At 51.7% G+C, this 16967-nt stretch overlaps 2 protein-coding genes across 9 annotated transcripts in view; one reads left to right on the forward strand and one right to left on the reverse strand.

Moving 5' to 3' along the window:
• Positions 1-3999, forward strand: part of Atg7 (autophagy related 7) — a 199605-nt gene extending 195606 nt beyond the window's left edge. For 3 of the 5 annotated variants that reach the window (XM_029535347.1, XM_029535348.1, XM_029535350.1), the window contains one exon: positions 2388-3328. In XM_029535347.1, the coding sequence (XP_029391207.1) occupies positions 2388-2420 (33 nt within the window). In that variant the 3' untranslated portion in view covers positions 2421-3328. Of the gene's footprint in view, positions 1-2387 lie in introns of all 5 variants that reach the window. The other 2 variants (XM_021191671.1, XM_029535349.1) reach the window with 2 other exon arrangements.
• Positions 4000-4011: 12 nt separating this feature from the next.
• The window catches only part of Vgll4 (vestigial like family member 4), a 109343-nt gene continuing 96387 nt past the window's right edge, over positions 4012-16967 (reverse strand). For 2 of the 4 annotated variants that reach the window (XM_021191673.2, XM_021191674.2), the window contains 3 exons: positions 7187-7382; positions 6153-6276; positions 4012-5839 (listed from right to left, as the gene is read on the reverse strand). In XM_021191673.2, the coding sequence (XP_021047332.1) occupies positions 5568-5839; positions 6153-6276; positions 7187-7382 (592 nt within the window). In that variant the 3' untranslated portion in view covers positions 4012-5567. The remainder of the gene's footprint in view (positions 5840-6152; positions 6277-7186; positions 7383-16967) is intronic. The other 2 variants (XM_029535351.1, XM_021191672.2) reach the window with 2 other exon arrangements.

Consider the following 16967-nt stretch of genomic DNA (forward strand, 5'->3'; position numbering starts at 1 on the left):
ACATGCCACCATGTCCAGCTTTATGACATCTAGGGATGCAGCTCAGGTCTGCATGCTTACATGGCAAGGGTTTGTTTGTTTGTTTTATTCACTATACCATCATCTCCCCGGCCCTTCTGTGGTTTGATTGGCATGTCCCCAAAGACCAACAGGTGTCTCTCTTTTCTGTGTGACTTAAGAGACCTTTGCCTTCTCTGGCTGCAAGCAGGGCCTACTGAGGACTCACCACCCTTTCAGCCTGTTTTGTGCCCAGAGAATGTACTGCCCCCCCCCATCAATCATTAATCAAGAAAATGCCCTCTAGGCTTGCCTCTGGAGGGATTTTTTTCATCCCAAGTCAGTCTAACTTTTACCAGGGCAGCAAAACACAAACCAGCACAGATGTTTTGCGAGCTTTATAAACCATAGAAGCTCAGCGGGGTGGATTATACCTGTAACTCCAGCACCCGGGAGGCCAAAGCAGGAGGATTGCTGTGAGTTTGAGGATGGTCTGGGCTAGCAGGTGAAACTTAGAACTGTCCTATGCCCACACCAAGCATTAACATTGAACAAACTTCTGTCCAGTCATCATATTCTTCATTCATGCAGAAGATGACTGGAGCCTGTTCAGGCCAGTGCTGGCCTGGGTACCATGTGAACCCCACAGTGAGCGTGGCCAGGCTGCACTAGTGGAGAAGCCCTTCACTGGCCCTAGAAGATGGGTCTGGAAAATCCCAATGGTTTCACAGTAAGCCCTTTGGGTGGCTTGAAGGAGCCCCTCTAAGGCCCAGACAGTGCCAGCAACAACCGTGCCTGCCATCTGGTCAACCTTCGATCTGGTTCAGGAGTAAGCACTCTAAACATGACAAGCTCTTCCTGCCCATCCAGAGGGTGCCACTGCCCAGGAAGGCTGGGCAGACGATTCCAGAGTTTACCTTCCTTCCTTTTGTTCTGATACCTCCTCCCACAGCCCCCTCCTCAGCGTCCCCTTCCTCCACGCTAGCTACCCAAGCCTTTCCTATATAAGGTCTGTCCAGCTTGGCTGTGTGATCTCAGGTAAACTTTGACTTCTCTGAGCTGTTTCCCCCCTTACCCCACTGGCAGGAGTGAGACAGAATGGGAGTATTAGCTCTGGGTCTGCACACAGCCTGTGTCATAGGTAGCTGTGTAGATGTGCTTGTTGAATGAGCCAGTATGAGTAGCTGAATTATGCTGCAATGTGGATTGCTCTGTCTCAGACTCTGTCTTCAGATCCAAAAGACCAGGTCAAGGGCCTCTTACATACGAGCAGCAAAGCCACCTAATCCATGACCCCAGGTTCCAGTCTGGTGGGGGTCTGGGACCAGAGGGACAGTGCTCCACAGGACAGGTGGCAATTTTTTTTTCTCTGAGGCAAGGGCCTGTGTAGAAATGGAGGGACAGTATGAGGGACACTGCCACCCTTGCAGAAGAGAAGTCACTTTCTAGGTTGCTTTCTACATCTGTGACAGCCAGCACTGCTATGAACGTAACTTGGCCAGACCTCTCGCCTCCTCCCAACAAGCTGTTCTTTCCCTTAGCTCTGCAAGGGCCGAGGTATCCTTGTGCAACCCATTCCAGGAATTTTGGAAGGCTCTGAAGGCATAGCTCTCTGGGGGCCCTAGGTTGCTTAGGGCACCAGAGTCTTGGGACCTGCTGTGCTGTTTTGACCTCAGGCCACCTCAACGCAGGATTTTTGCCAGGAGTTACTGGGACAGAGGACTGGCCTAAGGGGCTACTTCCTTCTCAGGGTGTTACTAGAGTGGGTTCCCTCTCCAGTTTACACCCCAGGGCTCCCCAGAGACACACACCGAGGGACAGAGGGAAGGTCTGGTACTCTCTGCTGTTATCCTGCCTAGGTGACCTGGGGTTGCTGGAGAAGGGCTCTTCTAAGTGACAGCCAGCTCCCTTGCCCCAGAGTGTTGTTGGCACCTGGCATAAACTTCAGTGTAGACAGTAGGGCAGCACAGGATGACAAGTGCTCTCCTGCCAGGTCCCTGAGAGCTCCTGCCCTCTCTAGCTCAGTGTCCCCAATACAGGGTACAGCTGGGCAAGCCGACTGGGCCAGTGGTGCACGCTGCAAGTCAGGGGCTGGCTGGGTCCACCAAGGATGTGGCAGAGGGTGCAGGGAGGGGATGCCCGACTGGTGTTCCCTGTTCACATTCAGTTCTCCTACTGGCTTTGAGGCCTGGTGAAAGGAAGAAACTCGAGGTTTAACCCATTGTACAAGAAACAGGATGTATCAGTCCTCCCCCATGTTGGGAGGCATACGCAGTGCCTGTGGAAGTATATACCTCTGTTGTCATAGCAACTGTAGTTGGGAAATGTCATGTGTGGGCATCATGGGGCAGCAGAACCCCTCAGCTGAGTATCTGCCTTTTTCTATACAGATCTGGGACATGAGTGACGAGGAGACCGTCTGAAGCAAGCAACCGCAGCTCAGGAGTACCTGGTCCTCAGCGCAGGACTGGACCCCAGGACTGGTGATCTGGGCCCTGCCACTTCCCTGGTCCTGATCTCCACATCTCCAAGGACTAGGGTGTACCCTCTGCCGCCCAGTTGCACCCTTTCCTGTGCCATCTCACCAGCTCTGAACTCAATAATAACCTTGGCATTGCCACTGATCTGGGGCTCAGGTCCTTCCATGTGCATTAATCTCCTCCCCGCCCCCCATTGCAGAAGGACACCCCAAGACCCAACATACATCAGACAAGGCTGTGCTAGGAGCCTCACAGGGAAGGCACCTACTGTGGGCCCTGGGTAGCAGTGAGTGCTGAGTTTGTAGCCTCAAGTGTTCAAGTGGCATGCCAAGCCACCCTCCCCCAGCTGTGGGCATGCTGTGTGCCACCCTGTTCCAGGGCTGGGAGAGGCTCCTGCCACAGTCCTGTACTGGGAAAGCAGGGCAGAGCTCTGCCGGATGGGTGTGTCAGCTGGGCCTGGTCAGGTGCCTCACGGGCTTGCTCCTGGAGCAAGGCTTGTCTTCCTCTTCACTCTGGATGGGCCCTTGGCAGCTGTGGCCACCCATCCTAGTAGATGAGCTGCTCCCATCCCACACCTGAGCACCCTCCCTGGGGTCTCAGGTCCATAACAGAAGCCATGCATGGCAGGTCTCAGGAAGGGGGACTAGAGAGGACCTTGGCCTAACACAGATGCTGCAACAAGCGGCCCTACCCATCTGCGCAAGGCTCCCCACAATTAGCCAGGCCTACCTGGGCACAGGGCCCCACAGCCCACATGCCACCTTAGGAGTCAAGAGCCACACACAGCCTCAGTTTAAGAGCACTTTATTATTGTTCTTAAGGCTACTTTTAAGTACAAAAAAAAAAAAAAAAAAAAAAAAGATGGCCTGCCAAACCTTTTTTTTCTTCTTCCAGGAAAAAAAAAAACAAAAAAAAAACCAGGCCACAGAAAATGGTATATTACAGATTTACAAACACAGAGGGGTCAGCACACACAGAGATGGCTTGGTTCTGGGGAGGTCGCAAGCTCCTGCCCAAGCAGGATGGCAGGCTCCTCAGCTGACATATGAGGTATCCCACTCCAGGGCACGGCCTATTCCAGATAGGTCAGCGCACCAGGGACCCAGCCACCCGCACTGCCATCTTCCCCCCTCCCCCAACAGCGATGACCCGCTCACTGACGGGTATCTGAGGCCCGTTGCCCACAGAGCCAGTCCGCGGTGCGGTTGTTTTCCTGTGACAACCTCAGTAGCCTGTAGAATAACAAACTAGTGGCTATTAATGCGGACGCAGTGTTGTCATGGAGTAACTGTGTACCTGCACGATTACAGACACACCTACGACAAAAAAGATCAACTTTTTTTTTCCCCAAACAACAACAAAAAAAATGAATGATTACGATAGGAAAGGGAAAATTAAATAGCTACATATCATTAACAAATTAATTGTTCTTCAAAAAATACCTACAAATTTCTCTGTACATTCTTTACGCACAGCGTAATGATGGTCTTTAAAATTACCTATATAAAAAAAGTGTTCTGAACAATTCTTTTTTCCTACAGAAAATATAGGGGCCTGAATGCCAAGCTTGGAAGCCCAGGAGAGTGGGTGAACCTTGTGCCAGGCAGGAGGAGGGCTGTCCATGTCTGTAAAGGCCAGTAACCACCCTGTGACTACAGGGATCAGTCTCCACCTTTCCACCCGTGCATGTTTCCCAAGTTCAACAGCTAACCTGTTTCCTCCTACTGAAAGTCAGCCCCATGATTCCCTGTGCAGGAGTCCATAATGCCTTGTGGGGGAGGAGCTCCTAGCCAGGTGATGCCCTCAGGTGGGCCAGGCCAGGGGACAGAAATACTCAAGGCTGGGAGGAACAGCAGCTGTCGGGCATCCCCAGCCATGTCTGTCCTGCTGGCTCCTAATGTCTAGTTAGTAGCTATTAATAGTGGTGCGGGAATAACTGTATAGTCAGAGGAATGTGTACAGCCTTGGCCCCAGCATAGGAGGACGCGCATGCAGCCCCACGCTGCAGGCTGTCAGGCACCTGATGTTTGGCCAGGAGTTGGAAAGGAGCAGTCTGTGTATCAAGGAGCCTAAAGACATGAACTCCAAGTCCCCAGCCCAGGATGCAGAAAATCAGCAGCAATGGGCTTCCCCAGCCTACCACACCCACTGGCTGTGCACTCCTCTTTGGAGTAAAGTGAGCGTTGACTCATCTCAGAAGCACAGCTGTACCAGCAGTGGATGTATCTAGGGCTGAAACTGATGAAGCAGGCTAATGCCAACAAGAAGCCACTCGGTGCTACAGTCTGGGCTTAGTCAATAGAAACCAGCTATTTTTTTTTTTTTTTTTTCTGAGACATGCACCATGTCAGAAGCACTACGGAGTCCTCCAGCCTTGGCCCCGGCCTCACAGGCTGCAGTGCTCAGAGAAGGGAAATGCCCATGGTCAGGGGGAGTCTGCAGTCCAGCTGTGAGCACCTCAAGCCTAGAGAAAGACCTAGAACCTGCTAGAGACCCTCTAAGTTCAGCAACAATGCAAGCACACATGGTCAGAAGTGTTCCCTAGCAGTTTGCCCTCAGTACTGGCATCTCAGACAGCTGCCCAGCAGGCAGCTCTGCCCTCCATAGTGCAAATCAGGTCCGTTCTCTTCAGGCAGACACATGCAAATGCAGACAGAGCCGGACCCCAGGTGGAAGCCAAGCTGTGCATACACCGGCCTCAGAAGCTAAGAGCACAAAGTGTCCGGATCCCCATATCGTCATGGCTTGTGACTGAGAAAGGGCCGCAGAGTCCTGGCTGCCAGGTGGCAGACCTGCAGAGGTTTCTTTGGTAACCAGGGCAGGGAGCAAGGATGCTCTGCTGGACTTAGTGCTCCAGGCTGTTCTGTTGCCACACTGAGGCCCCTTGTGTGAACACCAAGCAAGTATAAAAAACGGCGCAGAACAGAAGTCCAGACCACATGGTTTTTGCGAATAAACCACCCACCCACCCCCCACCCTCACCCCCGGGATTTTTTTTTTCTTTGTTTTTTTTTTTTTTTTTAAGCACTGACTGTTCAAAGCTCAGGCAAACCATGCAGATTCCTGTGTGGTCGAAGGGTGGCTCCCCCTTCAGGAGACCACAGAGGGGGAGTGACTATGGCTGACCATGTGGGTGGTAGGGCTGGCTGGCTGGCCCCTGCGTGAGGCTGACTCCGGGCTGCTGGATGCGCTGTCCTTGGCCGCTTTGATCTGAAGCCATGTGTCACCTAGTGCTTTGGCAAAGTGGTCATCCACTGAGCCAGTGATGGACACTGAGTTAGGCGCTGGCTCTGGCTCCTTGTAGTTCTTGCCCAGGCTCCGACGGAAGTGCTCTTCCACCACAGGGTCACAGGTGGCAGTTGCTGCAAAGGAGGGGACAGAGGACAGATAGCTGCATCAGGGGGTCTGGGACCCAGTCAGTGATACTTAGCCACACCATTGAAGGGTCAAGTCCAAGAGTCTCTGTGGCACTAAATAGCAACGGTGGATCCTGGAGCCCAAGGCGCCAGGGACAGAGGTCCTTTCCTCTGTCCCCCTGAGCCATGGCACTCAAGGTGCACATGTGCTCTAAAACAGTGTTTTAACCTCACCACTAAGTGAATTTTAGGAAGACAGGTTACAGCCCATAGCTTAATCCAGGGTTTCCCCATGTCCCAGGCTATGGGGGAAACTCACCACTGGGTGGTCTCCGGTAGCTGGCGGACCCAGGCGCAGAACAGCCACTGTGTGCGATGGGACAGTGAGAGAGGTTGCAGTTGCGGGCGCCCGCGGATGCGCAGGTAATCACGGAGGGCCGGTTCTGTGGGAGGGAGAAGAGGTGAGCTCCTCATCCACTGAGCGCTGCTGCCAGCGAGCCCAGCTCTTTTGCCAGGGACCCTCCCTGTTCCTTGGGCCCTCTGTGCTACACAACAGCAGGTCTAGAGAGGGAGACTAGAATGGGGTGAGACCCCAACACACAGCATCTCCTAATGGCCAGGCCCCATCCTCCCTGTCACAGGCCCAGAGGCTCAGAGGCCATCAAGGGTCACACACAGCCACTGCTCCACCCCACCCATGCTGCCTGGGTGCTTTTAGAGTCTCTTACTACAGTCTTTGTTAGAAACCTTACCCTTTTGTTGTCTCTGGGGCTTTCTGTGTGAGGTTGAAGCCTCGCACACTAGGCAAGTGCCCATGTCCTCAGCCTCCCTCCACCTATCTTGCTCTTTGTAAGTCAAGGCCTTATGAAGTTGCCTCAAACTTGTAATCCTCCTGCCTCAGCCTTCCAAGTAGCTGAGATCATATGCATATATTATTAGGCCAGGCCTTGTTTTTTAAATAGCATTAATTTTATTTTCCTTTAGTAGAAGTAATAGCAATAACAACAATAGCCTGCCTTAATCACAGGGTTATGGCCACTAACTTTATAGGAGCCAAGCCCCAAGCAAACCTCTGACATTTAACTTAGGCCTTATGAAATCATATGGGGTAAGGGCCAGCCTCTCAAGAGGATTGCCACACTGACCCTGAGGAGCACAGTGCCAGGGAAGATAGGCATGCAAGCCAGGGCCAGGCACTCATCTAGATCAACCCTGCACTGTGCAGAGATGAAGCCAAAGGAATGAGGGTACCAACATCCCCTCACTTCAGGACTTCTGCTTGGGGCTCTCCATGGAGCTCTTAGTCCCCAACATCCAGCCTGATAGGGCCACCTCCAGATGACATATACATACCTGCTGCCGCTCCACAGCTGACCTGCCGGTGTCACTGCTGTTCTTGGTCAGGGCAAGAGGCTGCTCCATGAGGCTGGGGAGGGATGCGTACAGGTGGCCACCATGCAAGCTCACAGCGGGGGCTGCAGCCCGCTCGATGGGACTGCGGCTCCGTTCCCGGGGATCTCTGCGGCAGTCTCCATTGACAGTCTTATTCCTGAAAGACAGGGCTGTGCTCAGAGGGGGATGACTGGCAAAGGGGGCCCTGGTGAGGAGCCATGTGCTTTCTCCTGGGTGTTCCTATGACATTCCTACACTAATGCTAAGGGCAGGACCAACGGGCGAGTTGAGGAACCAGGCCCTAAGTAAAGGAGAGGCACCTGTAGGCGAAGCTGGCTTTGTGGCCTCCCTCCTTCCCTGCTGGCAGACACTTAGCAGGGTTGCCCACCTACACACGAGATCTACTTCATGGTCAGCTTGGGCACAGTTGGTCATTGAAATATGGGAATGACCCAGAGAAACGATGCAATCCTATAAGCTGGCTCTGGAGAGGGGCCACAGTGATGTTTGCTCCTAAGCAGCAGAGGCCGTTTCCACCTCCGTCCAGAGAGGACACTGATGACCAGTGGGCTCTCCTCCTGCATGGGTCTGCTTCTCAGTGTGTAAGATGGCAGCCAGCGGGTAGCACCACAGCAGCAGACACTGCAGAGGACAGCAGCTCCCCTGAGCAGTGAGAGCCAGCACTGAATGTGACAGATGCCCCATGGACCACAGCCCAGCTGCTCAATGCTGCTGCCTCTACAAGGGCCTGTGGAGAGTGTCAATACAGCTATGGTGTGAGAACCCACAAGGCCCAGCCCAAGCTCAGCTCTGTCCTCCCTCCAGCCACTGATTCTAGAACCCCTTGGGGTCTGTCCCTCTTTAACTGCCAGAGCAGACCTGTTCAACTTTAAAATTGAAAGGGAAGTGGGAGATGGTTCCCAAGACTTTTGGAAATTTCAGGTTATTCTCTAAGCCCCTGCTTGGCCTGTTCTTTGCCATCAGGGAAGCGGGTCATGTGCCTATGCCTGCCTGTTGGGCCAGCCAAATGCAACACCACCAAAGGTCATACCACATATGTGACAGCCACACCTTTTATTAGTGGCCACTTTCAATTGTAAGCAGTAACATAGCACATCCTGGGTACCCAGTATGCCTTTGTCTCACTGGTGTAAAACGACCCTGCAGGGCACTGTCACCCCCACTCAGTAGCCGAATCGTTCTGTGGCTTCCCTGTGTTCATCTCAGAGCAAATCTGACCTTACAGAGAGAGCTCTCAGCACATCAGCAGCCAACACCTCTTCATCTACTGTTCCCGACTGCCTGTCCACGCTCACCTCTGACTCTTGCCACAAAACATTCATATCCACCTGCCGGTCCTCAGGGAGGCTGCAGCCATATTGTGCTTCTCTGAATTCCAGTGCAATCCTCAGGTCAGAAGCCACCACACCACTGCTGGTCACCTCTGCCTGTCCTACACTAGCCCTGAAACCACTGGGGAGATGGAATCCTGCCTGCCCTGAACTGCAGACCATCTACACAGGGAAAGGAAGACATCAGAGTTCAAAACTAGGGGTAGGCAGACTCATGGGGAACCAAAGCTGGCCTGTGGACCACAGTGCACCCACAGCCTTCACACGATTCTACACGCGCAGGGGCTTGAGCAGCGGACACGAACACAGACAGGAAATCCCAGAAGACCCTGTGACAGGAAAAGGGTACAGAAGAACCCAACATAAGGAGGGTTGGGGAGGGGGGATCTGAGGAAGACAGCAAGAAGACTCAGGCAGGCTAACATCACTTGTCCCTTTAACCTTCAGGTCACCAGTCCTTATCACCTCCCACCTTCCATCCCCACAACATTTTCACATAGGCCAAGCACCACCCTCAGTGATGAGATGCACAGAGAGACCAGAATTGGGTGGTACCAAGAGGGGCCTCCAGGACCATGCCTAGGAAATCAGTCAACTGGCACTGGGCATGGTACATCACACAAAATACCACGAAACACAGAGCAAGCCTGGGAATGTGCTAGTTAATTTTAGTAAAATTACACATCACTTTATTTCCAGCTCATTTTCCTGGTTCCTGGAGCTTAAAGACAGACATTGTTTTCCATGTCCCTCCCCCTTTGAATGAATCACAGCCCAGGGCACAGGACGCTGACCCAAACCACACACATCCTGCAGCTCCTTAAAGACCAAGTTGGTGGAAAAAACCCCAATGCTAGCCCTGCTGGAGCCTAGAGGACTCACGGGGCTGCCTAGGACACGCAACCTTGCCCATAGGTTGGCACTTCTTGAGAGAAACAAAAGGTGGATAGGGAGAGAGAGACCACCACCCTCATCCAATGCAGGGTTTTCTGGGGACAGTCACCATGTGCTCCCAACCACTCTCTGAGCTCTGAAGACAAAATGTCAACAGAATTTGGGGAAAACAGACTAGATCCCAGGAAGTTCAATTCCAAAGAAAACATGGTGGTAAAACAAGTGTCTGGCCTTTACCCAAGTACAGACTGGAGGGCTAGCCTCATGCATCATCTTGCTCAGCCTCAGGAAGAGTTAGGAAGGACCCACCCAGGACCCACCTAGCCCAGCTTCCCACAACACACAGGATATCCTGGAGGTGATAGAGTGAGCCTTCCTGATGCTAATCTGTCGTCACTGCACTGTGCCCTGGGAACCTGGATGACAGTCTCAAGCCTTCCCACAGACCAGCACCAATAGTTGTGGGGACAGAAGCTAAGCCTTTAGACCTTCCCCAAACCATGACCAACCTAGAGGTCACCTGCTTTGCCCAGGAATCGTGTCATTAGTGGAGACATGGTGGTGCAGACCATATCCCTTGTGTCTCCAACCCTGGCTTCCCATCCCTTGACAATCAGGAAGAAAGCCACGTCACTGCCTCTTATCTCAAAGCCAAGAAAGTGTGGGCACCATGGAGGTTGCCTGACATGTCTGTCCCCTGGCCAAAAAGGTGCTCTCTCACCTTTTGCTCAGTGCAATTTTAAAATTCAACTCCAGGGAACTAACCAACACACACCTCATGCCCTCTCACAGGAAGCTGAGGCCTGTCCCGGCTGGGAAGCCTCCAGCTGCAGCAGAACCCAGCAGGAGGATTGCCCACGCTCTTCACGACAGTGGCCTTTTCATCCTTGCTGAGGGCTCAGACCTTACTATGATGGACTCCAAAGTGGGAAAGAGCTTCAGAGGGGCCCTGGCACTATCTGAAGTTTCCAAGCTCGTTCAGTCAAGGATGCCAGTGCACAGCTCACTGTCTCTAAAACCTTCCCTTCCACCAAAGGGGTAGAGAACTGTTTCTATGCATCTCTCAACAAGGCATTTAACTTTCTCCCGTGAATTCCCTTTAATTTCTGTCACAGATAGGTGTTATATGTGGCCAGAGCTAATAAGATGAGGTCACCAGAGCCACAACTCAATGCAGGAGGGTGGATAACAGGCGCTCAAAGGGAAGATGGTGCTGAGACAGGGGGTATCAATAAGAAAGCCTCCCTCAGAAGAAACCACCCTATAGAGATAGGCTGGCCTTGAACTCAGAGATCAGCCTGCCTCTGCCTTCCCAGTGCCAGGATTAAAGGCTTGCGCCAAAGCCAGCTGAAGAAACCTATCTTGAATGGCCCTCGTAGTGTCATGGCGCAGCACTCCTGGAGTTATGATTTACCCATACTCCTAACTATTCTGAAGTATGTCAATACATACGCTGCAAAATGTGAGGGCAGACTCCAGAAGGTGCTGTCACCTTGGGGGGATCATAGGTCTGTGGGGACAATAAAGGCACCATGGACAACCTTCAATAGTGCTATCTACAAGAAAAGAAGCATGGAACCGCTGTTTAGTCCAGAGTGTCAGATAAAAGGGCTAGAAAAGATGGACGTGGTGGCACACGCCTTTAATCCCAGCACCTGGGAGGCAGAAGCAGGCAGATTTCTGAGTTCGAGGCCAGCCTGGTCTACAGAGTAAGTTCCAGGACATCCAAGGCTATACAGAGAAACCCTGTCTCAAACCCCCCCCCCAAAAAAAATGGCTAGAAACCAGTGCTTGTGGGGAGCCTGGTGCTGGGCTAGTCTCTACTAATGTGTTTGTGCCTTGGTTTTAACAAAAAAGTCATAAAAGTTTTTAAACTTATAAAGGTATGAAGAAAACATTTTTTTTGGCCCAGCTGTATAATAATTTTGTGCTAATTGTTATAAAACTCAGAAGGTAAGAGCTTACTACTTGCCTTGCAAGCCCAGTGTTCTGAGGAGGTGCCACAGTGAAGTCACCTATGGGCTCGTTCCTCAGGATGTACCTGCCCTTAGGGACAATGGCCAGCTTCTCGGGCTCACAGTCCTGACTTTCCACTGCCTTGCCACCACCCCTGGAACTCCATTACTTTATAAATCTCTAGAAATTCTCTACAGTGATGCTTTCTGCTGACTGACTTATAATTAATGCTTTAGAGTGGAGGGTCTCAATGTTCCTAACGCTGTGACTCTTTAATGCAGTTCCGCATGTTGCGGTGACCCCCAGCCATAAAATTGCTTTGTTGTTACTTCATACCTGTACTTTTGCTGTTGTGAAGTGTAATGTAAATACCTGGGTCGGGAAGCATCTCTCTAGCGTCCTGTAAAAGCAAGGACCATGGGCCCCACTGGCCCGTAGGGAACCATGCTGTGCACTGAGCCAGGGCCTGCTGTATGAGGCCAGGAGACCAAGGCCAGTCAGTGAGGTTGAGGAGCACATGGCCCTGGGCCCAGCCACTCCAGATGCCAGTGAGACACCCACTACCTGCATAGAGAGGGGCTGAATGCCTTGGCACTGGCTCTCATCTGACCTTCAGCTCAGCAACTCTGGGTGACACTGGAAGGGATGACCTCGCCTGGGTTTCCACAGCCGGGGAGCACTGTCCCCCCACTTTTCCCTCAGTGCTAAACTATGGGGTAAGAGGAAAAGAGGGGAGGAGGGACAGATCTGCCAAGTCCCAGAACAGGCAGGCAACAGTGCAGGGCTCCTGGGTCGAGCAGCCTGAGCCACCTACCCCTGCCACCCTTCTGATGAGGACCAGGTCACTTGTCTCCATGACTGAGCCCAGGAGTCATGAAGGAGCCTAGCTGTGTCATGATGTCCCCTCCACCACCACCCTGCTCCTTTGACCCCTCCATCTGCTCAGCTGTCAGCTGTCAACAAGGTAACAGGCAAGGACACCTATAAGTTGTGACCAACAGCCACAGGGCTGCGGCACCCAGGTAAAGCTCCTGGACGCTGAAGTCCAAGCCTCAACTAGGGAAGAGAAGAAATTCCATGTGATTTTAGAGACCTGTCTGTGGCACCATACCGACACTTCCTCCTGTCACGGTGACAGCAACGCAGGGCTCTTACAAGCATTCCCCTTGGAAGGCACAGCGCACTGCCCCACTGAGGCAGTCTCCTGCTCACCCTCCTCCCAATGCAAACCATGGGACGGTCCAGGAAGTTAGTTCCTTTCCCTTGTGTCGCCCAAATACCACACACCCCAAGTACTAAAAAGATGCGAAATAACCAGGTGACTCCATGGTGGCTCTGGCTCTGTGTCACAGAGGTTCAGTTCCTCTCACAGGCCAAGTTCTCCCAGCTTCCCCAGGTTGGGCCTCATACTTGGGGCTCCACTCTGCCTCCAGCCCCAGTTTCCCCTGACCAGAACTGTCTGCATGTGTTTTACATCATTAGCTGAGACAACAGAGAGAAACGGAAGCCTGAGAATCAGGTCTGCCATGAGACTGGGGGGTGGAACACCATGCTCTCCCCCGTGTTAGCCAAGCAAGAACTGGTCCACCTGTGGCCACAAGCCCCCAGGGACTACACACAAATGGGCCAAGAACCCATGTGTATGCCAAGCACGGTTTACAGAGCCCGCAGATCATGTGCTGCACACATGCACATGCAGATGCTAATGAATAGAGATGCTGCTGAGATTAATAAATGTTCATTTAAGATTCCTGCTGCTCCTGGGCGCACAGCTGTTTTCGCCATTATGCAGTCTCTCAATGAATGATACTAAAAAGTACAACCGCTATCATGTTTTTGGCATTAGGCAGCCCTCAAACTAGAGAGGGACGGAAAACATCAGGCTCTTCCTGCCGAAAACCAGCTGCCCCATCTGCCATGGGCAGAAACCTCGAGACCACGCCCTCTCCACCCAGGGACAGGAACCACTGGGCTGGTCTTTATACTGTTACACTTTAGGGAGGACTCTGGACTACTGGGATGAAGACTGAAGAACAGGGTGAAGGAAGAGGCTGGGAACATGCCGGACATCCCGTACCAGTTCCCTGCAGATCACCTTCCCTCTGCCTCCATCTCCCACCCTCAGCTTCCCGTAGAGTATGCAGCTCCAAAGCTCCCAACATGTCATGGCTGACCAGGAGAGAAGAGACAGTCCCTCCAGCCACTAAGGGATGCAACCAGAGTAGGACCAGCTGGCGTCTTGAACAGCACCGGGCAGTTTTGTAAATGAACAGGCTTTCAAACAGCAAACCTATTCTTGGGAGTCCTCAGCACCAGAGGGGCTCATAAGGCTGGGCAGACAGGGTAGTGCCTCCATCAGGGTTCCAGGGAAAACTCTAGGAGGATAATCTACATGACACATCCACAGAGAGGGGAGGTCTGGAAACAGACACGCTCCGCACTGTTGTGCCACTGCTATGAGGTCTTTCCAAGCTTCAAGCTAAATCTTAGGAAGGCTCGCTTCTAGTTTTTCCTCTGTCTGCAGCAAATCACTTTGGGTGGGAACATCAGAAGCTTCACCCTACCCAAGGTTTGCGGGGAGCACACGCGCGCGTGCAGCGGCCACGGAGATGGCTGCACAGATGGCTGCTGGGATGTGACTTTGTTCCTCAGACAAGCCACTCAGAACAGAAACGCTTCAGCAGAAAGCCTGCCTTCGGATGGGTGGCAGGTGCCTCCAGAGACTGCGTCTCTATGCCATGTCTCTCTTTTGGAAAAACCTGGGAACTTTATCCCTTCCAGCTACCAGAAAAGTCTTCCCCTGCCAGCCTTGCCAGGATTCAAACACCAGACCATCAGCAGTACTGCACATTCCACTAACCAGTCGTCCCACAGCAGTAACTAGTTACTCCACAGCAGTACCTGGCACTGAACATCACTGCAGAGTCGTCTGCCAGGGGACCCGAGCACGGGGAAGGGCTGGTCTTTCAGCACAGCAGTAATCTCTGAACTGGAGATCAGGACACATGATAGGTGGGAACAAGAACAGCGTGAGGATTAGCCCAGGCCTCAGTGCTCTGTGCCCGTGTCCCATAAGAAGGTGATGACGTCTGGGTCTCAATTCCCAGCACCCACATGACAGCTCACAGCCATGTGTAACTCTAGTTCCAGAGAATCTGACGCCTTCTTCTGGCCTCTGTGGGCACTACACATACCAAACACCCACACATAAATTAAAACTAACAATCTAAAAAGAAAGGCAAGGTCATACGAACCTTCCTTTCTATTCAGCTCTACCTGAGACTTGCTCTGGGGCAGACACCCTGCATCCCACATACATGTGTAGTCCACATGGCTGCACACCCACCACACACTGCCACGTGCTGCACAGGAGTGCTAGCAGTCTGTGGCTGGGGGTAACAGGTTCCAAATTATTGTGGGGTCTCTTTCACACATTGATTCAACACTGAATAAAAACCAGAAAGGAGGGCTGGAGAGATGGCTTAGTGGATAAGAGCACTGACTGTTCTTCCAGAGGTCCTGAGTTCAATTCCCAGCAACCAAATGGTGGCTTACAACCATCTGTAATGGGATCTTCTGGTGTGTCTGAAGACAGCAATAGTGTACACACATTTATAAAATAAATTTGACCTTAGAAATTACAAACTACAACCAAGAATAACAGCAACAAAAACTCAGCCATTAACACGCCATAGCGTAGCTCCACAAACCTTGGGTATTGAGATTCTTCTGTTGGCAATTAGATTTGCACCCGAAAAGAGATCTTTTGACACTTAGCATGGCTTCCACATTACACTATCAATAAAGGAAGGGTCCAAAGGCCTCCCGTCTGGACCACATGGACCCTCCGTGTCTAGAGCTGTGACTGCCTCCAAGAGCCTGGCTTGTCCTTGCTGAACTCCATCTCTCCAAAAACTGGAGAAGAGAAGGACATTTTTTCTTTTAATACATATATGGAATTTAGCAATAAGCTTTAAATTACTTTAAGCAAAGATGGTTTTTCAGAGTTACCCTGGTCCTTGGAAACACTCCAGTAGGCTAGCAACTGGTTAGGTGGGTTACCACTCAAGACTTTCCATTCTTTTCTTTTTCTTTCTTTTTTTTTTTTTTCTTTTTTTCTGGTTTTTCAAGACAGGGTTTCTCTGTGTAGTCCTGGCTGTCCTGGAACTCACTCTGTAGACCAGGCTGGCCTTGAACTCAGAAATCTGCCTGCCTTTCCCTCCTGAGTGCTAGGATTAAAAAGACCTGCGCCACCTCCACCTGGCTGGTCTCCTCCAAGCTTAGAAGCTCCCCATAAACACAGAGGCCATCACTTAAAGGCCTACTTCATCTCTCAGTCTCAAAAGTACCCTTCTGGACTGCCACTTCAGGAGCTTGCTATGTAGCTGAAGCTGCCCCAATTTGAGATTCTCTTGCTTCAACCTCCCTTACAGTAAGCATTTGTCAGCATCTAGAATTCTCCCTCCCTGAGCTGCAACTTTGCTTTCCTGGGTGGTTGCTCCCATCTGAGCAACACCCTGGCCGTTATGGTCATCTTTAGAGCTACCTTGGAGCTCTGAAGAGGGAAAACCATAGCATGGGGCCTGACTTCCTGCTCAACGCTGAGGTAGCATTTGCCCTAGACCCATGTAGAGGATTAGCCCTCCGCCTATCCACTCTACAAGAGCTTCCAAAAGCCAGATTCTGGTGGTTCCTCTTCAGAACCCATTCAACTGAAGTCACTGCCCCGGAGTCCTCCGACGTCACCCGTGCATGGGGGGATCCAGCTGGACAGCTGGCTTTCCCAACCTCAGCACTAGACACTGCTTCCCTGTTACACTCACAAGTGTTTTTCAGTTGAACCAAATGGCCCTGCAGTTTATTTCTGTGTAAGGGATACAATACCATTCATTTTTTTCCCTTAAGATTTATTTTTGTTAATAAGTGTTTGCCTGCAAAAGGTGGTATGGAATCCCCTAAAACTGGAGCTACAGGTTGTTGTTAGCTACCATATGAGTGCTGGGAACTGAACTCTTGAGCCATCTCTCCAGCCCCTACAATGCCATATTTAAGAACATTGTCCAGTAGCAATAAGTGCATTCACACACTATACAAACCATTTACCACCTCCCACTTCTAAGAGTTCTCTATTGTCTCTACTAAGCACTAAGACCCCAGGCCAGTCAGTGCAGGGAACAGCCACTCCACATTACCTCACAATGACCCAACCGTTCTCCATGCTAGAGGCCTTGTCATAAGTCAGCTCATGTACCATCAATGCTTTGACTCTGGTTTATTTTGCTTAGCGAATCCTCATTGTTCACCCATGTGTGGTAGTATGTGTTAGCATTTTCTGCCTCTTTAAGGCTGAATGTATTCCACTGTAACACGGAGACCCATGCTTTTAGCCACCCACCCATTAGTGGGCACTCTCCTGTGCTGTTCCCACTTCTTATGTGAACAGAGCTCCTGTGAGTCTAGGTGTTCAAACAGGACCTCGTACACTCTGCTTTCAATCATCCTGTGTAAGTCCCCAGAAGAGGAACTGTTGGTTCACAGTG

This window comes from Mus pahari, chromosome 2, assembly GCF_900095145.1.
Source record: "Mus pahari chromosome 2, PAHARI_EIJ_v1.1, whole genome shotgun sequence".
NCBI lineage: Eukaryota > Metazoa > Chordata > Mammalia > Rodentia > Muridae > Mus > Mus pahari.